Source organism: Erpetoichthys calabaricus, chromosome 6, assembly GCF_900747795.2.
Source record: "Erpetoichthys calabaricus chromosome 6, fErpCal1.3, whole genome shotgun sequence".
NCBI classification, from domain to species: Eukaryota; Metazoa; Chordata; class Cladistia; order Polypteriformes; family Polypteridae; genus Erpetoichthys; species Erpetoichthys calabaricus.
This window is the reverse complement of record NC_041399.2, coordinates 140,640,361-140,663,965: the sequence shown is the minus strand read 5'-3', so window position 1 is coordinate 140,663,965 and position 23,605 is coordinate 140,640,361. Positions and strand designations below refer to the sequence as shown.

The 23,605-nt window shown below is 40.1% G+C and overlaps 1 protein-coding gene across 1 annotated transcript in view; it reads right to left on the bottom strand.

The window, feature by feature from the left end:
- The window catches only part of rreb1a (ras responsive element binding protein 1a), a 151,615-nt gene extending 142,897 nt beyond the window's left edge, over positions 1-8,718 (bottom strand). The window contains 1 exon segment of the mRNA XM_051929075.1: positions 7,983-8,718. Within this exon segment, the coding sequence (XP_051785035.1) occupies positions 7,983-8,022 (40 nt within the window). The 5' untranslated portion in view covers positions 8,023-8,718.
- Between the last annotated feature and the right edge of the window lie 14,887 nt (positions 8,719-23,605).

Sequence of the window (23,605 nt, the reverse complement as noted above, 5' to 3'; positions counted from 1 at the left end):
TTATAAACAAGACAAAAGCAAATATAAAAAAACAAACAAGAAAAAATTATAGAAAAGGTAAACAAAGAGAACAAATACCCATCCATCCTTTTTCCAACCCGCTGAATCCGAACATAGGGTCACTGGGGAAAATGAGAAAAGTAAAAGAAAGTAAAAAGGTAAAAATACAAAAAGGAAAAGAAAAAAGGATAAATATAACACAGAAGAAAAGGAAAGCAAGAAATAAGAAAATAAAGGAAACAGCAAGGAAAAAAAAACTGGTAACCAAAACCATCAATCCATTTTCTGAAGCTGCTTCTTCCAATAAATAAGATCAAATTCCAAGTAGCGGTGGGTGCAAGTCAGTAACCAGCTTTCACCTATAAAGCAGAGAGTTGTGAACCCACTCTAACTAACTTAAGAGTTGCAAAACTTACCTAAAATGTTAGTTTCTTGTAAGTGTACGAGAAAATCAGTATAAAAAAGTAGATGTACTGATAGTAACCAGGCCATAAATCAAACTCTGGTCTATATGTTTGTGAGGAAACACTGCCAATCACTAGAAATGTAGGCAGAAATCCTGGACATGGCTACATTTTACCTCCATCACAAGATATAATCGCATGTACTTCTCCCATTAGCCTACCAGTTCATGAGCTGTTACTCTGAGGCATAAATCTAAACTTAAACCCACCAAACCAAGTAAAAGTTGCTAGTACCCCTACATTGCACATCTTTGGGATGAACAGAAAAAAAAGAACAGAAAAAAACAGGGACATGTGCAAACTCCAAACATGCCAGAAATCAATACCAGACCCTTTATCTAGGAGGCAGAAGATAACAGATGTTTTTAAATCACTTGATCAACATTAGAAGTACCCTAGTGCGGTAAATTCAGCTTTAAAAAACTGTACATTATAATGATCATTTATACTATATAAACGTTAATCCACAACAGTTTCTAAATCTGTTATTTAAAGCATAGGAGCAATGGTAGCCTGGATAGGAAATTCCTGGACAACAGGCCTGTCCATCACAAGCATCATGCTCTTTCACAGCCATACTCAGTCCTACTAACTTTAGTTTACCAAATTATGGAAAAACACATCTTCTCACTACAAGAAAGGTAAATCCAAACAAAAGTACATGCAAACTCCATAAAAAATATATATCTCTGTTAAGTCTTACTGTGTTAGAGAATAATCTCTATGTATAGGTAGTGTAACATGCTGTATCACATTGTAGCCCTTGCTTGTTTTTTACTTGTTTCTTTTTTTAATTTAACTAAGGGAAGAAGGATTTCTTCTATGAGGAAAAATATGTGCAGGGCATCAACCCAGAACAAAAACATTGGATCATTATACCCTCTTAACAAATTACCAAAAGAAACTTGTGGACATTAAAGATTTATAAAGGCTTGTATGTATGCAAATTGCACAAGTATTTTATGTAAGTCTTAGTTGGAAGCAGATAGATACCTTAAAGGATCTCCTAGAAATCCATCCAATAGCTACAATAAACAAAGTAAACACAATTCTTCATAACCACAATGTCAAACTTTCGTTGGTATAGCTCCTTTAATCGTTAGCAACACCAAACGGATCTTTACATGCCCAAAATTTTTAAAAAAAATGTAAGCACAGCCACAGCACAGGATTTGGATCTAAAATATTACGGTTCCAAGTCTCAAAAAATGTAGTAATTAAACTTCACTTCCTGTCTTCTACAGTATAAGGATGTTCCCTTACGGCATGATTCTTTCCCATGCACATTTCTGAATGAGGTTAGTAATCGCTGGCTATAAACAGTAATGCATAATCTTGCCTGTTACATGATCATGGATTGTAATTGAATTAGGCTAGTAAACCTACAAAGCACAGCCACATGAGGCTTTCCCCCATGAGGCAATGGCATCTTGTTCATTTAGTTCTGCAGAAAACCAGAATTCATCAAGTCCCTCTGTGGCATTTCACTTGTTTCATTGTAAGCTGCTGTATTTTGATTACAAATGATTCATCTAATCAATTTAAAAGGACATAAGTATTTAATAGTATCTAAGAAGTGTAATTGTTTTAACATAAATGGCTTCAGAAACTAGCATGCAAGTACAAGGAAGAGAAATTGCAAAACTTAAAATTGTCAATAAACATGCTTACATACTCAAATGGTATAACAAGACTTTGAATTATATATTTGTATAGACTCTGCTGTAGTTATTGTCCACTCCTTCAATCCCTCACTTCTTTATTTATTTAACCATCCATTAATCCACTCCTACATAATTTAAATAAATAGTTAAACTGCATTTTTTGTGAAAATATATATATATATATATATGTATGTTGATGGGAGTACTAAACAGTATGGAGATTTACCTAGTGATAGATTTTGTCGATACCTACTGCAAATAAGCACTCTAAGAAACACAAACACTCATATGAACAAGCAAGAAATGCCAGTATGTGCAATTAATAATTGTCAAGTTTAAAGTTCCAAAATGACAGTACATACAGACTGTTATGAGTATACAAGCACAGGTCAGGTCCTCTAATTTCAAGCTTGAGGTACAGCCGTGCCTGTCTGCCAAAAAGAGAGCAATCCAACCAGCGGAGCCGAGCTAATTGATGCATCTTGATTTCAAGGGGGCCAGCTCATTCAAGGTGGTGCCGAGCTGAGACGTTCCTGAAAAAAGCCACACCGGGAAGCCGCTCCTCAGTGCCGTGTGCTAATTGACTTGAGCTCAAGAGTGTCTCAATAAGGGACACTTCATGCTGCGCTGTTCCCCTTAACATGAAAGGATCCCAGTTCTTGCTCTTGCTCTCTCTCTCTTTTCCTAGCCGGCACATCCAGGTCTTTAAGGGAGAAAGGGGGGTTTACCACAATGTCAACGTGGGTCAGAATTTTTCACAGCACTATGTTGAACACAACATTTTAAAGTCCAGTATGGGCAGGGGGGTGCAACTAAATCTGGGCTCCTTTCTTCTTATTTACACACATTCCAGAATGCAGTTTACTGCTTTTCTTCAACAAAAGATGCTATTCAGCAGGAACAAAGCAGTGAGAAGAAATGGCTATGAGATTAGTATGAATTCATGCACATTCTACACCAGCCAGTGAGCAAGTTGGTACAGTTAGTCATGGCCTTTGTTGAAAAAAAGAAAAAAAAAAAAAAGCCCCGCATAACAGTAAAAACTACATACAATTATCATATTAAAATCACTAAGCCACAACCCTCTCTAAACCCTCTAACCTAAAACTTAAAAAGTAAATTTATTCCCATCCATCAGCTAGCTCACCCCCAGCAGATCATCAACACTTGCAAAATCTCCATCAGCTTCACACTGGAACATAATCTTATCTAAAATAGATGAGTTATAAATAGAGAGGCTGTGCAAGAGAGAAACTCAAGTTGGTCCCTCAGGCAGACAAGGAAGGCTTTTACAAACCTCACAAACTTTTTTATCACAAACACCTTCAATTTTTTCAGTTTCATATTCAACTCATTGTTTCATACTCTTAAAACTGCAAATGCTTTGTCACAGGGCTCACTGGAAAAATAAAAATGTTAAAGGATGCTTCTTTATTTCTGAGAGGCCGCACCTTGTTTTTCCTATCCAAACAGTCACTTTGTTTTCCTTTTTCTTTTTTCCTGAGATGCTTACCATGGCCTCCACCTCTATTCTCTCTTCCACTAACGTATTTATAGGAGCCACACCCAAAGCAGCAGACTGATAAGACATCTGTTCACCAGAGAAAGATCAAGCTACCCCAATCTTCACCCAAAGACAAATAAACTGCAAACACCCTCAAGGGTTATTTACCTGGCATTCACAGCACAGGATACAGATACTTTATCAAAAAAAAAAAAAAAAGTTGCATTACATCCTAACAAACCTTGAAAGAGGACACTTTGAGACTGGCTATGCACTTCTCACTCCCCATCATTTTGGATTTCACATCACTTAGGTCTTCCCTTCCCTTAGTTTTTTTTTCAAGTTTACTTTACCCTTTTGCTCACTTTTTTTTGTCCACTTGCAATATCTTATTTTTCAGCAGATGATTGCATAGTTCAGATTTTTGTTTATATGTAAATAACTTTTTTTACTGGCATAAAACACTAATCAGAGTGCCCTAAATGGTAACAAAGGTACACACAACTAAAAAAAATGTAATTATTGAACTACTGCAGCTTTCTGTACAAAAAAAAGCTAACTGCATTAAATGACCTCTCTTTGGAAAGAAAAAGGACTTCCCCACAAAAATGAAAAGCTCATAGGAGTTTTGGAAATGTAACTGATTCCTGAAACATAACATACACAGAGCCTTTATCCAGTTCCTTCAACCACTTGAACTATTCAACATATCCTTTAACCAGAAGTAACCAGAAAGCAAGACAGAAACACTTCCCAAGATAAATTATTTTATGTAAGTTAACAATCAAAATTCAAAAGGTACATCTTAAGTGACACAATAAATAAATACAGTAGCTGCTGTTTTTGAGTTTATATGTGTACGGTTAGAAATATTTTTTTGTAAATTCCTAGCCCCATCCCCCAAAAGATAAAACCTGTGGCTCCGTGAAAATTACAGGTGAATCTTAACTAACTCACTTTGTTCCTGTAGCCCATCCCTGCCCCCTTTTCAGCCTCCTAACAACTAAAGGGATCCCAGTTGTACTTGTTTGAGGAGCACTGAACAAACAATCCCCACCCAACACCTAATTCTTTTGTTCCAACAGACTATTCACCGATATCTTGCACTACTTACTAGCTGACAGCTACTTACTTGATCATCAAATGCTGCCTAAAAATACACAAATAAAACAACAAAATAAACAGCTTAAAGATCAAACATCTGACAACTGAGTTACTTACATGCAACTATGTGAGGTAAATATTTGTAAAACTAAAAAAAAAAAAAAAGAATCATTTTAACTATCTATCAAGACTACTATCCCAGAAACACTGCCGGGTACATGAACCGCAATTGTAAAACACTCCTAACTTGTACTACAGCAATGATGGCCTACAAGATGAATTCTACATTTACTCACTTCGCAGACACTTTTATCCAAAGCGACTTACAAAAGAGGTAATTACGGTTCTAGGCCATGGTAGCCCCAAAAAATACTTCTGGCCACACAGACCTCTGCATTTCCTAGTAACCTTGCATAACGTCAGATGCAACAGGAAAATATTTAATTTTTAATTGTTACTAGTACTTGTAAAAACATTTAGAAATACTTATTACCACAGTGTTGCCATACTTAACATATTTTCGGATTCTCATTTGAAAAATTAAATTTGCAGATATAATCTAACAAAAAAAGATTAACTGTGAACAGTGGAACAAAAAAATGAAGATATGTGACATCAAGGTCACAGGTTACAGTGAACTACCCAAGGTACTTTATAGTAAAACTGGGGACAGCACCACCTGTACCCGCTGAGTCAGCATGGAAATTAGACCTTGCAGCACAAACATCACTTGCTCATGACTACATTGCTAAATCAAGGCACTCCTTTCGAGACAACAGAACACTCTGAGTGAGAGAGACAGAGGGAAAGGGAGGGAGAGGGAGGATGTGCAAACAACACCGCAAAGCACTCATAGTGCAGGCCTCAACCAGGATACTATTTAAAAAAAAAAAAAAAAAAAAAAAAAAGGAAAGTGGCCAGCACTCAGTCTTACAGCTTTTAATACAAAGAAGCATTCTATAACAGAAACTATTTTACATTTGTCATACCTTACTTGTTTTGCCATTTTTATATTAGATTAATAAAGCATCTGTCTGGCACATTTTAGAAACGTCTTCCACTGTTTGGCTCTGCTCTTTTGAATGGAAGAAGTGGAAAGCCAAGAGAAATGAGAAAAGATGACATGGGGAAGACTACTTTGTCAAAGTTATTAAAACAGCCATCTCCTTCAAGCTTTTCCTTAAATACAATGTAGCATCTCTGTTCACAAGGCAAAATACATCCTCCATTTCACCCTCAACTTTCCTACACTACAGCAAAAGCCACACAAAATCATTTTTCACAAAAGATCAAGTATTAACACCGTGTCAAAAAGGTAACTTTCACAGAATTACTCAGCTAGTGTGTCACGACTGCTAATTCTCTTTTACCTAATTAAAGAGACAAGCATGACAAAAGGACCTTCTTGGAGACATGATACACACACAGGCCCGTTCTTTATATAGGGATGCCACAAAACCATCATCAACATACAAGGATCCCAAAGATCCCAACTTTTGAGTGGAGCTGAGGAGTTGCTGCTGCTGAAAAGCCGTGTTGAATTTCGTAATGGAATGTGAACTACTCCTCCTGATCTGAGCTTTCATTCGGACTTCCAGGGAGGGGGTTAAACAACACTGCTGAGCAATGAGAATCCCGTCTCTTTCCACATTCCTCATCATCATTCCCAGCACACACAGGATGAATAATCTCAGAACCAATCAGTAATCAATAAGAAGGAAAACTGTAAAACAAGTCATAAAAACTAAGCTTAAAAATGAAGTCTAACTTTTTTTCTGAACCATACATAAACACAATCATCCATTAGCAAAGCAAATCTAAATAAAAAAAGAAGCAATGAAAGAATAAGTATGAAGAATAATTTGTTACAAAAAACCAGATACAGGACGAGGACATCTCAAAACTTCATCCATTTCCAATGTAGAGCAGAGCAACATGCTAATTCAAGTGACCCCCCCCCCCCCTTCTTCTTAGCAACCATTACAGATCGCAGTTTCCTAAGAGACAAACCTGGCTGATTCCTCATCTGTTGCTTATGTGAAACTATTCCCAACGTCCTGCAGAAGTCAGGCGAATCGTGAGCTTTTTCATCGAGAGAATGCCACTTTTTGCGATGCGCTTCTGAGAACTTGACATTTTTTTAATCAGAAGTTGCGTATTTACATAATGTTAACGAATCATTCGTGCTCATCACAGACACCATCAAATCGTTACGCACCTCGATCAGTTCGACAGCACATTACTCCGGAAAACGATTAATGCACACTGATGTCTGTCCCTTCAAAGTTTGCCTAAACATTTTTTATTCCTAGTTATTAAACATTTCTCACGCCATACTTCCTTGTTCCTAGCGATGGTTTGTCCCAGATTATCCCGTCTTAAAAATAATAAATTGTTTAACGCCGCGGATCAAATGACCTCCATCCCATTAAGCAGGCACCCCTTCACCGCCACTGGCCATCCCAGTCCCAAACCCTGTAAGCATTGGGCGTTTTTCTTTCTCTTTTTAACCAACAGACAAGCAAGTAAAGCAACAGGCTCGACAAGGTCAAAGCAGAGAGGACGCGCATGGCCCCCTCCGCGGCAGCGCTGATCAAAGTGCGCTCGCCTGCAGATATGGATGCTCCGCGGCGCACAAGGAATAAACTTTGTACCTTTTCAACAAACCGCATCCCTGTTGAACGAAAAACAGAATCGTGGAAACGGGTCGATCCAGCGATCGGAACACCCGTGTGCGGGGTTCGCTGCTGCTCTTTCTTCTTCGTTTACTTTACTTTTCTTTTTCTTTCTTGTTTCCTATTGCTCCCTTGGTGGATTTTTAGCATTGGCCGGCGCTCCAGGTAGTTAAAAATAAATATGCATCAGAAAGAAGACGGAGGCAAATTCCTGCGCTCCGCCGCTTCATGGGAGAGCATCAGGTCCGGGCAAAAAAGTAGGAAGCAACAAGAAAGAAGAGGTGGTGGTGATGTGTATGAGGGGGTGGGGGGAAGAGGAGAGAAGGGGAGGGGGGGGCAACCCAAACTCAACATCCCCCCATAGCACCTTCAACTTTTTCCAAGTTTCGAGACTCACAAAAGTGACCTCGTGTGAAGACGTTTGTCCTGGAGATTAACTACTTCATTAAAGAAACACACACAAAAAAGGCATCCAAGAAGATTAAAAAAAAAACACGCGAAAGGAAGAAAGTCGCCCCCCTCCGTTTCTTTCTCTCCCCTCCCCTCCTCTCCTCTCCCCGAGAGTACTTACGTTTGACTTTATTAGGGTTGGGCTGTTTGCGCCGAGACATGATGATGATGGTAAATGGTGATGGACTTAAGAGAAGAAGAAAAAAAACTACAAAGTTGTTCCGGAGAGGAATCAAAATGGCGTTTCTGAGGATGTGCAAAGTTCACCAACTTTAAACAAAATTCCTTTTCCCCACTTTTCTGTCCCGGAAAGAAATATGAGATGTAAAGAAAAAATATAAATCTATATTTCAAGAGTCGAGAGACTTCAAAAAAAGTCTCCCTTATGTCTCCCTCCCTCCTCCTCCTCCTCCTCCTCTCTGTCTCGGTCGGTCTCTCAGCGCTGCTCTCTCTCTTCTCCCTAAACCTGATAAGTAGACACATCACGTGTTGCTCCTGCTGGTCTCCTGGGGGACGTGTTACTGAGGCTGCCACTGCTGCAGCCAGTTACAAGCATCTTCTCTACGGGAGGGGTCTCCATCGAGCAGCAGAGGAAGACAGCGAGCGAAGGAAGAAAACTTTTTTTGTTGTTTTCGTTTTCTTCTTCTCGAAGTGCCTGCCTGGTACCATCCCTCCCACTTTGGGGCAGAGCCGGGGCGCTAGGCAGCATCACTTCGCAGCGACGCGTCCTCGCGCTCCTAAACACGCGCTTCTCGCGGCGCTGCATCCACCTTCGCTTACGACATGACATCCTGCCCGTCTTCATTCTTTTCCTCCAAGTGAGCCCAGCGAGTAGTCACTGCTGCCACGTTTACTCCCGGCTCTGTGCGCTGTTGCCTATCGTTGGTTTTCTGGTCTGAGTACCACGTCAAGTTTTCAATACCCTACAAGGAGAGGCCGTTCTGGATCGGAACTCGCGAGTCGTGACCACTGTTGCGGGAACGGGGAAAAATAAAACGTGCCATATGGATACACGGAAAAAAGCACAAAAGCATGATAGTTACCATCGTTTTCTGTGAATGCATTTTTGCATTGAGTATTCGTTGAGGAGTACGCAGTCCCCCAATACTAAGTACCCATGAAAAGTTATGTGAAAGGTAAATCTATTTACATAGCAGTAGAGATCTGCTTGTTGTGATATTATGTAACTTTTAAAATGCCCATCACAAGCAGATGTTTAAATATGTGGGTGTGTACTATTTAATATTCTTTAATAACAAATGCTCATCCATTAATGATTTCACCTGGTCCACCTCATGGAGGAGGGAACCCAACTTGGATGGGACAGCACATAACTGCAGAGCCCACTTTGGTACTTAAAGTCACAAATTAATCTAATATGCCTTTTTTGGGATGTGGGTGGAAAGCAAGAGGCCTCTGAGAAAATAAACATGCAGACATGTGGAAAACATGCAAACTCAGCACTTGGACAAGGTCTGGATTCAGACACATTCTCTTGGAGATAAGATGTGACTGATGCAGTAACTACACGTTTTAACATTCCCACTTCACCAATTGCCATTCCCAGTCACTGCCTTTGTGGAATCTGCATGTTCTCCCAATGTCTTTGTGGGTTTTCAAATTGTATTCCATTATTTTCTCATATGCGAAAGACATTCATTTTAGGTTGATTGGTAACACCAAATTGGGGCAGTGTAGGAGTGTGTATGAGTGTACCCAACAGTGCACTGCTCCTAAAGTGGTATCCTTCATACTGCAACACTATGTTGAAAAAAGTCCATCCATCAATCCATTTTAAAAACTTACTTAAACCACTTCAAATGTAGATGGATGTAGCTATATTGATTATAGTTGAACAGTTAATTAATGGAGAGATATTATTGGTTTCCGTTTCTATTAATCAGTTTCTACTTTGTTTTCTGTGTGATTTAACAAATCTGTACCTTTATGTGTACTAATTCTGTATTTAGTAATTAGAGTAATATGTACTTGCATTTTACCAGAGAATTTGTTCACAGCACTCTGCATCTGCACTCAGTGAAGTGTGCTATACAAAAGTAAGTTGTATTGTATTGCATTGTCTTCTTATTTAATACTGTGGCTGTCCGTTTGTCTGTCCAGGATTTTAAATCACCTGTAGCTCACAAACCATTTGACCTATTGACCTGAAATTTGGAACACATATACTACGTGATGTCTACTATGCGCTTTCGGGGTGATGATTGACCTCCAAGGTTATTCCTCTTTTTATTTTTTTGTAGAATCAACTCTTGGCAGTGGGGCGGCCATGCAGCACATGCGTATGGGCGCCGTTCTCATCCCTACCACCTTTGCTGTCACTTCCCCTACTTCTTCATATCTTAAAACATTCTTGAGGAAGATTGAAGACTTAAGTGCCAGCTTAAGTGAAAAATTAAGGAAAACATGCTAAGTAATTGCGACATAAACACTGACTTAATCAGTTTTAATGCTAAAAGATGCTGATGAAAGAAGAGAATAAGCGGGCTGCTAGGGTGGAGCAAAGAAGAGCTGTTCAGAAAGCAGCAAACACATCAACCTCTGAGCAAACAAATGCTAAATGTACAGAGAAAGAGTATGAAAACTAGGAATGCTCAAGTAAAGTGTATTCACTGCACATTATTGTGCAGTAAGCCGTTACTAGTATTGTATACACCCGAGCAGCGTGCCAACCCACCGCAGGACACACACAAACACACACACCAAGCACACACTAGGGCCAATTTAGAATCGCCAATCCACCTAACCTGCATGTCTTTGGACTGTGGGAGGAAACTTTATGTCAAATGTTTTGTTTAATTCAGTTTATTAATACAGTTAATATTGTTTATCAGCAATATATCTGATTACGTGCAAAGATATGCAGTGTTAAATTAGAAATTACATTTATTTCATTAAGAGCTTTTATTTACTGTTAATTTATTTATTGTGATATGTGTTACTTTAGGATCCCGCAGTTTTTATTACCCTTATCTATATTCTCTTATAATAATAGCTTCTTGAGGAGGTAAGTTAGCAAGTTATGTACAGTATTTGTTCTTTTGCAGTGGCACTGTTAAATGCTAAAACCTTTGAGGTTCTGCCAGATGACATCAGTCCATCACTTCTTTTTCAATGGACGTGTTAATATTTTCTCTTTGTATTGCATATATATGTAATGTTGTTGCTTAAATATTTCAGTTCAATTAATCTATCTATCTGGCACGGTGGCGCAGTGGGTAGCGCTGCTGCCTCGCAGTTGGGAGACCTGGGGACCTGGGTTCGCTTCCCGGGTCCTCCCTGCGTGGAGTTTGCATGTTCTCCCCGTGTCTGCGTGGGTTTCCTCCGGGCGCTCCGGTTTCCTCCCACAGTCCAAAGACATGCAGGTTAGGTGGATTGGTGATTCTAAATTGGCCCTAGTGTGTGGGTGTGTTTGTGTGTGTCCTGCGGTGGGTTGGCACCCTGCCCAGGATTGGTTCCAGCCTTGTGCCCAGTGTTGGCTGGGATTGGCTCCAGCAGACCCCCGTGACCCTGTGTTCGGATTCAGTGGGTTGGATAATGGATGGATGGATGGATAATCTATCTATGTATATATATATATATATATATATATATATATATATATATATATATATATATATATATATATATATACACATGCCATAAGTGAGAAATTAGTTCGCCTGGCATCCCTCTTAGATGAGCTTCCTCACTCATTGCTGCAGGATGCAAACTTGGGCTGCTGGATCATATATATATAGTTACAGTGAGGGGTGATTCCACAGTCCACAGAGTCCACATTCTTACTTGTCTTGGTCAGTTGCATTCTGAGAAGAATCATTCCCTAAGCAATTGACAACAGTTTCACTGGAACAGAAAACATCTAAAAAGGTCCATTATGTATGATGATACATCTCATGGTACACAAAGTGTCACCACAGAGAATGAGAAAAGAAAGAAAATGGAAAAGGCTTAGTAATAGTAAAATAAAAAAACAATTGCTTCAGTTAATTATAAAGCAAATGAGTGAGCGATACTAAACAACGTGTAGCAATTCTAAAACGTGTATGTTGTGCTAAAATAATGAGCAATTTGCCTTGTTTATAAAGGCTGAGACCAATAGGGCATCTTTAATATTGGTAGGCAGATTATTAAAGAATTTGGGTGCCATACAACTAATGTCTAAGGAAGGTAAAGAAAGTAAAGAAAGAAATAAAATAGAAAGAAAAGTGTCAACTGATGTAGCACAAATATACATTTAAGGTATTGGGGGAGAAAGTACTATTTGTATATTTAAGTATCTGTTCAGAGTACTACAAAGAACTTGTGCTGTGAAATGATTTTCCAGCCAAATTCATAATATGTTGGAAAGTGGGTTTGTTTTAATTTATCTGAAGCAATCAACATGCTTACAGTCAAACATGCTTCAATAAAAATATGTGCATTTTGATGAAAAAGAATAAAACCAAAAACAAGGAAACAAAGGGACCTTTTTTCATCAAACTATGGCATGTTGTTTAGGTTTCTTCAGCATCATTTTGCATTTATGATTTCTACAAGTCAGATTCACTGCTGATTCATTTTTTCACCTGCTATATGCAATTTGGGGTCATTTTAAATTGCTGTTTTTGCTATTATTTTCACTTTACCAAAACTCACTATTCTTAAACCCCACAAAGCTCAATTTTGTGAAAAATATCACACTTTTTTTACATCTTTGTCGAGCTTCTGTGATAATGTACAGTTCATATATAGTCAAAATGTCACTTTAAGTTCTAATTATATGTGAGAGACTATAAAACACCTTCCTTCTTTAGACGTTATTTGGTGGATCTGCCAGTCTGTCTGGGAAAAGTAAAACTACTTATTGGATGAAATATGTACCTGTGGGTCATAAGCTGTCTCATTCATCAGCTTAACACAGGCACTCTGTATGTCCTAACAAACACCATATAATTAGATTTTAGTTACACATAATATGTTTTCCATGAAACATTTACTTACAGAAATGAGTAAAGAAAAGCCACAATAAGTATTGCTGACTTTATGAAGTTTATCTCTTACCTTTGCTCAGTTTTTATTTATTGAGTCTAATCAATAGACTGGCAATAAAAACATCACATATTTAATTAGTTTAGTAATATTAAACTCAATAGAGTTCCCATAGAACACAATGGATGTCACACTTAACATTCATTACATTATTTGGCTGACACCTTTATCCAAGGTGATTTACAACATTTATGGTACAACTGGTTAAATTTCTTTTGGTTTTCCAAATGGAGTACAGGCCGATCAAGTGACTTGCTCATGGTCACACAATGTCAGGAGTGGGATTTGACTCCATTACCTTGGGGTTAGAAGTTCAGAGCCTTAATCACAACACCACACTGCCTGCATTCCTCTTTATAAAGATAGAATTAGAGTTGTGCTTACAAATTTGTTTTTTGTGTGTTTTCTTTCGTTAATAGAAAAAATAGAAAGCTATGTTTCCTAAAAGAATTATAAACAAAAACAGCACACTAGTATTTTACTTACAACTTAAGAGCTGAACATTGACACAGGATTTACTGCTGCTGCTGCTCTACAACCTCAGGAGACAGGGTCTTAGTCCCATCTTGGATACGGTCTGTATGAAATGTGCACATTCTTCATATGTCTACATATTTTTTTTTTTCTCTAGGTCTTTTAGTTTTCCTCCCTTCTTTTAAACATATGTGTGTTTAATTGATTGGCAACTCTAAATCAGCCCTAGTTTGGTTTTGTGTGTTCTTGGCCCATGTGAGGATAGTAGAACAATTTTGACAAGAATAGGCCATTTAGCCCAAAAGAAGCTTGTCAAACCTGTTTGCCTAATTTTACCAAAATGACATTGAGTTGAGTTTTGAAAGGCCCTAAGGAACCGTTCTCTACCACACTACTTGGTAATGTATCCAGTGTGTCTATGGTTCTTGTCTTGTACCTAACGGTGCTGGAGTGGGTGCTTGCTCTCTGCAGGCATCAAGCAGATTAAGGAGGCTCAGAAAATGTTTTAATACAATTTCATATTTACAGAACAGATTCTTCTTTTCTGAAACTTTGTAATAGAATTATAGAATATTTAAAAATGAATCTAAACAAAATTAACTAAAAATAATGCAGGTTTGTTTAACTTTATACATATGAGGCTTAGTGGTGGACCAGAGACCATAAAGGTTCTGGTTCAATTGTCACAGCATGACCCTGAACATTTTTTTGTCTAAGGTGTGGCAGGCAACACCTATGAACATCCATCCATCCATCCATTTTCTAAACCGCTGAATCCGAACACAGGGTCACGGGGGTCTGCCGGAGCCAATCCCAGCCAACACAGGGCAGGAAACAATCCTGGGCAGGGTGCCAACCCACCGCAGGACACACACAAACACACCCACACACCAAGCACACACTAAGGCCAATTTAGAATCGCCAATCCACCTAACCTGCATGTTTTTGGACTGTGGGAGGAAACCGGAGCGCCCGGAGGAAACCCACACAGACACGGGGAGAACATGCAAACTCCATGCAGGTAGGACCCAGGAAGCGAACCCGGGTCTCCTAACTGCGAGGCAGCAGCGCTACCACTGCGCCACCGTGCCGCCCACCTATGAACATTCATTATTAAAGTCTTAAAGCCAAGTAGAGAAAATATTGAAAGTCAAAGACAAAAAAGGCTATGTGATACACTGAAATGCCTTTTTGGGTTGGTTCCAGTCTTTCACTTCATGCTGTCTTTACATGTTCTGCCTTTCCAAGACTTTGAATTGAATTAAGCAGTTTGAGAATGTTACATACACTATGTATATAAGCAACCAAAAGGCAGTTGGGTAGCACATCGTCTGGCACTGCTGTTTCATGGCTTCAGCAAACCTAGTCACTTTTTGTATGGAATATACATTATTTTTTATTTGGCAGAAAAATGTATCCAAGACAGCTTAAATATTTGAGATACAATTGGTTGCACTTCTTTTGTTTTTCCAATTGGAGCCCGGGCACGTGAAGTGATTTGCTCACGGTCACAGTGTCAGTAGCAACATCTGAACCCACAACTTCAGGGTTTGAAGTCCAAAGCCTCAACCACTACCCTGCCTATATATGACCTCCCTATTGTTTTTTTTTTCACTTTACAACATCCTTTACTGATGAGCAGGTTAGAGGGATCAGAAAATCTAAACTGACTAAAAGTGAGTGTGAGTATGAGTGTATGGGAAAAACCAGTGGTCTGACACCATTCAAAGATGGCTTCTGCAATACACCCAGTGCTGCCAGGAAAGCTCCTACTATTCACTAACCCAAGCAGGTCACAAAATAGACAGCTGCATTAGTGAACAAAATGAACAAATTAAAAAAGATTGCTCTTGTTTATAGACATTGGTCAAGGCAACAAAACAATGCTGAAATCTGGGATGAAGTTTCTGTCAAATCAATTAGCTAGGGCTCCTGTTGCAGAAAAGTCTCAACTTTTTTGTTACTCTGGACCTGTAAAGCACCTTAAGATGATATTCAGTATTAACATTTTTGTAAGAGCATCCTGCCATCCACCTTCTAAGTCGCTTTTCCAGTCAGGATTACAGAAAGTGGGGCTGGGGTTTAGTGGAGGGGGAAACCAGTTCTAGATAGGGCACCCAGTCTACCACAAGAAGCACTCAAACAAATAACCACATTCAGACTGGCTTTGAGTCACTTGAACAAAAGAACGCATGACATGTTGAAGGTAGGCCTATATGTGTGTGGAGGTTTGGCGCACAGTACTACAGGACCCCCAAACAGACACTGGAAAATTATACAAACTCCACACTTGGTTTTTGAATTTGTATCTGTTAGGCATTAACAACTGTACCACCATGCAGACCATGGAACTCCATGTTTAGGCAAATCAAATTAATTAACTGCTATTTTTATTTTGCAAAACGCTGTAAATGAAACATGATTTCCAGAATCTGATAATGTCATCTTAAGTAAATACATTTTCGGCATGTTTATTGTTACACACCCATCCATTATAGGACGGGGCGCCAGATCCATCGCAGGGCAAAATGGCACATACACTAAAGTGTACTTCAGCAATCCAGGATGTCGTTTAAAACTTCAGCTTACAGTTTTGGCAGTTTTGAGGTCGATATACATTTCACTAATTACTTAAATACGTTAAATCGTTTAAAAAAATCCATCATGATAACTGTCATTTATCTATGCAATGTGAAAAGAAATACTGCAAACTCCGACGATAAAAGCTTTGAAATACGTGTGCATTTTAGTGTGGCGTTATTTGTTAATAGTCTCTCAGACATCCAAGCCTAACTTTGTTGCTAGGAGAACTAATGTCCCTGGCCCGTAACGATCGCCCGAGACTACCACCCACGATCCCATAGCAACCAGGAAGAGGAAGACCGAGCAGACGGCATCAGCAGCGTGCCGCGATGAGTGTGTTTTTTTGGTCAAGGCGACAGGGGGCAGGTTGTTTCGACTTTCGTCTGCGCAGTTTCCCACTCCCCAGATGACCAAACTTGGACATATTTTTAAATCGCCTGCAAGAAAACGAAGAACGAGGCTTACCCACCCAAGGTCTAACAGGCACCCCCTCACGCCCCACCTTTCTCAATTTTTTTCTGTTGCTTTCTTTCGATTCGCTCGGGGATACAGCGAATTACTTGCTGTACGCGATCGCATCTCTTAACTTTGTGGCTCTGCAGCTTCAACTCCTCCGTCCCCTCCCCCGACCTGTGAAAGTCATATGAGACTAGCACCTGTTTGTACTGTCCTGTCGGTTGCTGATAAATTGGGGTGTAACCAAATGCGCTTCTTCGTCTGTGCAGCCTGGGCGTCTTTTTATGTTAAATTATCGTGCCCATCCCGCATCACCCCCAAATCCAACCCTTTGATTTCGCCAGAGAAATAAATTAGCAGTTCCTGTTCACAGACACAAGTACTTTCAACCACCACTCTTAAGGACTTTCTTGTATCGTGTTACCAAAGCATTCCAGCAAAGTCCGATTTAGATCATTTGTTTGCCTTTTCCTTATCACCTTTTATTATAATCAGTGAATTTTTACTACCGTTTAAGAAACTGATCTTTATTTAAAATGGTTTTCTTCATATTAACTTGACTCAAATTGTGTTTGATTCCCTAAACATGATCAAGCAGTTTCGGTTAGCGGATTGATGAACTGATGACGGCCATTCCATAATTTCTGTTTCTTTAATAACACTACAACGTAATACAGTTTAAGACATATAGTATGAGAGTCAGAAGATGCATTTTGCGTATGTGACCGTCTGTTAATGCATTTGGCAAAAGTTCGACTTTAAATGCGCACGTGTATAAACAAACTGTAACATAAGACTCTGTGTGAACAGCCCATGGACAGAAAGGGCAAAAAGTAAAACAAAATAGAAAAAGCATCACCCCCACCCCCTATTCTCTGCACTAGCTGTTTTCCTTCTTCCATAGTTAATGACCTGTTGAACGTTCATTCGCCCAAGCAGGGTACCAAAGTAAAGAGGCGCATGCGCAATTTGATATGCTGGCATGGGAGGGGGCGGTCAACTTTGAGAGAGAGAAAGAGAAACGAGAAACAGCTGCTGGGGGTGTGTGTTGATGACGCCTACCCCCCCCCCCCCCCATCTGAAATGTTACTTATCCAGCCTGACACAGTTGTATTTGTTTAGAGATCCGTCTATCTCAGTGCGTTGCATGTTTGTTTATGACACTGGAAAACTGCAGGCTAAATAGGACTTGCGGCGGTCGCCAAGCCGGGGGAGCTCGTCTAGATAAGAGGAGAGAGAGAGGGAGTGGTAACCGGTTTCCCATAGCAACGGATGATTTGTAGGTAACTTGCTTGCGGGCATTTGGAGCTACTTTGCAAGTTGGGTAGGCAGGGCGGTCGGCAAAGTTTCAGGAGAAGAAACGTCCCGCGATCCCAGGGATGGGTTAGGGTTAAACCATTTGCGTTTCGTTATGTAGTAACAGTTTGATCGCCAGTCTCCACTGACAGAAGTCGGTTTTGCTTTAGCGTCTTATTTTTAAACTCATTTTACTTCGTTTGCAATCGTGAGCGCACGCGCCGTGTTGTGTGTGCTGCTCGCATTCCACAGCGCTAAGCTACAAGAAAATGTGCATCCTCTGCAAGGAGTGCCGCAGGAAAACAGCAACGGCAGCTTTAATCGGATGCAGGCTGACCAGAATAACTGACGCCGGGATATTTCAAGAATCCTAGTTGTCTGAATTTATTTTCCTGGTTTAACATCACGGTATTTCGCCCCCTCCTACTTCCCCCACCCCAGATTGGTATGTTCCTAACTTTTAAGCTCCCTTATAAATTACGGAAACCGACTCTCCCAGACTTCGAAACACCTTCATCCGAAGGTAAAAAAAAAATCTCTTGGGAATGCGATTCTTGAACTGAAGCGGGGAGTGTGCGTTTTTTCAAGTGAACACAGGGCTCACCTTTGCACGTACTGCTTTTGTGGCGCATGCAGCTTTGATGGCAGTTTCACACCTTAACTCATGTTCAAAGTTCACAGCATCTGTCGTCACCTTTATATTGTGTTTGTTTTACGCATTGCCATTGACTTGATCAATTGCTAGATTTTTAGCAACCCCCGCCCATTTTTTAATAATCTTGTTCAAATGTGCAACTTTTCCCATGCATATTACATATATCACCTTTTGTTGATGATAACACAAAAATCAAGGCAACGAATTCTACCTGCGTGAATTTGCTGAGAGAGAGACTGAGTGAATAACAGCACTCCTGAGAAAGCAATCAAATGAAAAATTGAATACCTTTCTGGTTCTGGATATAGTTCCTTTGTTACTAGCTTGAGAACATGTACTGTTAGGATCAGCCATTTCCTGCATCTGTCAAGTCTTGAACCCCTGGTGTATTTGAAAACGTGTAAACATTTTTACTATTGTGCGTATTGTGTGTATAGTAAAACACATTTTGTGTGTGTTTAAATGTAATTGTGATGGATTTACTTAGTGGTGTCCACAGTGGTTCAGCCCTAAGCTGGGACTGAGTCCTGACATTTAAGTTAACACATCTGCTGTGGACTGTGGTTAGTATCCTTGATTGATGTAATGCTGCAATTGCATAGTGTTTGATCTGCACATTAAATACTCATTCTTTACATATTTAAATTAAGCATTTGCAGCAAAGGCCTTCCCTTTGTTGCCACCATTTTACAACAAACACTAAACCTGTAGCACTATGGTGGCTCAACCTCTACCTTAGTTCAGTTTCTGGCACTATTCCCCAAAGTCCAATCATAGACAAGTCACAAAAGTGACCTAACTGGCCTAGTGAAAGACTAACTCCTAAAGTCTGAGCAGCTATATTCACTGTTATCAGGTCAGGGTAAAGAGCATGCACTGGTACAGTGCGTTGCCACACCCACTACACAACCAAACAGCTCAGGGTCCTGGTTGGTAACCCCACAGGCAGACAAGTGGTCCAGTCCCACCCTCTGGAAATTGTCCTATATATCTACTACAGCCTGGTGTTACGTGGGCATCCCCTTGGCCTGGTCCAGCCACTCGGGTTCTCAACAATGAGGATCCTGTGAGCCAGATCACCCTCAAGGAATTGTGCCACATGATTGTAAGTGCTGTAACTGACACTCCCCCACAATGCAAGTAATGTGCCTCATTTGGGCTCCATGAGCAACCACTCATTCGACACAAAGTCAAACCAGTGGTACCCAAAGATTCTCCAAAGAGACACAGTACCAAAGGTGTCCAGTCTTCGTCTCAGGTCCCTGGATAGCGCCCATGTCTTGCAACTATATAGCAAGACAGGAAGCACCAGGATTCTAAAGACTTGGACCTTCATCCTTTTGCATAGGAATCGGGAATGCCACACACCCCTTTCCCGTGACCTCATGACCCCCCCATATTTTCCCAGTCTGTCTACTGACTTCTTAGGAAGAGTCACCAGAGACATGAATATAACTGCCGAGATAAATAAACCTCTTGACAAGGTCGACGCTGTCTCTGCAGACAGATGCAATACTGATGGCTATGCCTAAGAGATCATTAAAGACCTGGATCTTGGCTTTTATCCTGGTCACTCGCAAACCCAGACACTCGGACTCCTCACTCAGTCTCTCGAGTTCCCCAATCAGAGCCTCCATTGTTTCCTCAAAGATCACAGCACCATCGGCAAAGTCAAGATCAGTGAATCTTACTTTGCCAACAGATGCCCCCAGCCGCTCGACCCTACGACCATGCCCAACACCCAGTCCATGCAAGCATTGAATAGAGTAGAAGAAAGAACACACCCCTGACGAACCCCAGAATCAACTGGGAAAAACACGGAGGTTCTGCCTACACTCTGCACTGCATTCACAGTACCAGTGTACAGGCCGGCCATAATATCCAGCAACTTTAAGGGGATCCTGCGAAGTTTAAGGATGTCCATAGGGTCGAACACTTTACGAAAATCGATAAAGGCTGCAAAGAAACTCTGCCGATATTCTTGTTTGTGCTCCATGAGAACCCTCAGTGCCAGAATGCAGTTGATGGTAGACTTCTTAGGCATAAAACCAGACTAGTTCGGTCACTGGTAGATGAGCAAGTGATCTCGGATCCTGTTGAGGATGACCCTAGCAAGGACCTTACCCAGCACCGAGAGCAGTGTTATCCCCCTGTAGTTGCCACATTCCAGGCAATCACACTTCCCTTTCCAGATAAGAACTACAAGTCATGTTTTACAGTCTCCCAAATGGAAGCAAAGATTGTCTACAATACCAGGAGGACAGTGTTACCACCAGCCTGGAGAACCTCACTCCAGATACCACAGATCCTTGCAGCCTTCCCTTTCCTCAGCTGGTTCATCATCTGTGCTATATAGAGTATATATATATATATATATATATATAAACTGCTCAAAAAAATTAAAGGAACACTTTTGAAAAACACATCAGATCTCAATGGGGGAAAAAATCATGCTGGATGCCTATATTGCTATGGACTGGGTAATGTGTTAGGAATGAAAGGATGCCACATTGTTTGATGGAAATGAATATTATCAACCTACAGAGGGCTGAATTTAAAGACACCCCAAAAATCAAAGTGACAAAATGATGCGGCAGACTAGTCCATTTTGCTGAAATTTCATTGCAGCAATTCAAAATCATACTTGGTAGTTTGTATGGACCCCATGTGCTTGTATGCAACCCTGACAACGTCGGGGCAAGCTCCTAATGAGAAGATGGATGGTGTCCTGGTGGTTTTCCTCCCAGATTGGACCAGGACATCATATATAATAGAGAGAGAGAGAGAGAGACATGTTTATTTGTTTTTATAGATACAATATTCTGACAAATACAGTGCCTAAAAGAAGTTCTCACCCTTGGGAGTTTTCACATTATATAGTTATATAAAATTTAATGATAATGGACTTAAATTGGCTTTTTTGATATTGTTAAGCAGAAAAAGACTCTTTAATGTCAAAGTGAATACAGATCTCTGCAAAGTGGTCTAAATTAATTACAAAAATAAAATGCAAAATAATTGCTTGTATTAGTGTTTACCCTGTTCAACCTGTTCAAGTCAGTATTCAGCAGATGCACCTGTGGCAGTAGTTCTAGCCTTGATTCTGTGTGCAAGGGTCTCTCTATGAGCTTTTCACATCTGAATATTGAAGTTTTTTTCAATATTTTTCTTTGCCAACTCAAGTTCTAACAGGATGCATGGGCATCATGAGTGAAATGCCTTTTTCAAATGCAGCCGCAAATTCCAAATTGGATTGTGATCTGGATTATGACTCCACTACTCCTGTCCATTAACATTATTGTCTTTAAGCCATTCCTCTGCTTTGGCTTTTTGCTTGGTTTGTTGTCTTGCTGGAAAACAAATCTCCCAAGTTGATGATTTCTTCCTGACTATATCAGATTTTCCTCCAGGATTTTTCTACATTCTGTACATATATGGGATGTATTGATAAAAGGGATGAGACAGAGTATAGGAGTCAGGTGGAGAACTTTGTTTCTTGGTGCAAAGAGAATTGTCTACATCTTAACAACAAGGACCTGGTTATTGACTTTCTCTGCACCAAAGAGCCTGTATGTCTGGTCCCTATTCAAGGAGTGGATACAGAAGTGGTGTACTGCTACATGTTCTTAGGCTCCACATTAATGACAGGTTGGGCTGGTCTCAGGACACAGAGTAACTACAATACTAAAAATATATGGGGACACTGAAATCTTTATTGAGTAATACTGTATACAGTAATTCATTGAGAGCAAAATGATGCAACAGCGGTCAATGGAAACCAAAATCACCAATCCACTGAGGGCTGGATTCAACATCAGACCCAAAACCAAAGTCACAAATCGAAAGCACAGGCTGATCCAACTTGTGTGAATTTCATTATGGCAACTTATAATGTGATTCATTAGTGTGTATGGTACCTATGTGGCTGTATGCACTCCAGACGGCATCTCGGCATGTAGCTGATGAGACTACAGATGGTGTCCTGGGGGATATCCTCTCAGATCTAGATCAGGGCATCAATGAGCTCTTGGACAGTCTGTGGCACTACATGCTAGTGTCAGATGCACCAATACATAGCATCCCAGAGGTTCTCAATTGGTTTCAGGTCAGGGGATTGTGTGGGCCAGTCAATGGCATCAGTGATTTCATCATCCAGGAACTGCCTACCCACTCAGGCACCTGCACCAGGAAGATCCCAGGATTCACTCAGGGTAATATTGCCTACCACATTGAGGTCTGTGTGACCTTTCAATGATATGCCTCCACAGACCATCACTGCCCACTGCCAAAGCGGTCATGCTGGATGATGTTACAGGCTGCATAATGTTAATCATGGCATCTCCAGACTCTTTCACATCTGTCACACATGCTCAGTGTGAACCTGCTTTCATCTGTGAAGAAGAACATAGCACCAATGACAGAGCTACCAGTTGTGGTATTTTCTGGCAAATGCCAATGGAGCTGCATGGTTGATGGTCTGTGAGCACACGTCCCATCAGAGAATGTCAGGATCTCATGTCACCCACTTGGAGTGTCTTGGAGTTTCTTGGAGTCTCTTGGAGTTTCTGATAGTTTGGGCAGAAATACAGTATGCACACCAGTAGCCAGGTGGAGGTCATTTTGTAAGGCTCTGGCAGTGCTCCTCCTGTTCTTCCTCGCACAAAGGAGCAGATACTTGTCATGCTGCTAGGTTGATACCCTTAAATGGTCCTGTCCAGCTCTCTTCGTGTAATGGTCTGTCTCCTGGTATCTCGATCATGCTCTTGAGACTGTGCTGGAGGATGGCACATATAGATTTGATTGGCTGAGTCTGGTAACAATTCCATTTTTTTTTCTTTATCTCTTTAAAAATGTTTTTACACTAATCTCCTGTACAACCTGACAAACAGAAGTTTATGACCTATGTTAAAGTGTATTTTTATAATTAATTTATAGACCAGGTGTTAACTGTTCATTTTTATTAGCAAAATGAAATTCTGTAGAGTCAATGTTCAGTGACCATAAAATACTAAAATAAAATACAATTTCCTTAAAATACATATTTAAACTAATAAAATATGCACAAAATACTTATCTATAATACATATGGTATAAAAGAAAATAAAATTCTCATAATTGCAAGCTGTCATTGTTTAATTTTTTCTGTAATGTACCTATCTGAAACAAGGCTTAATTAAAAAAAGTAGCTTTTACCATTTCTCTAACAACAAATAATATATGTGTATATATTC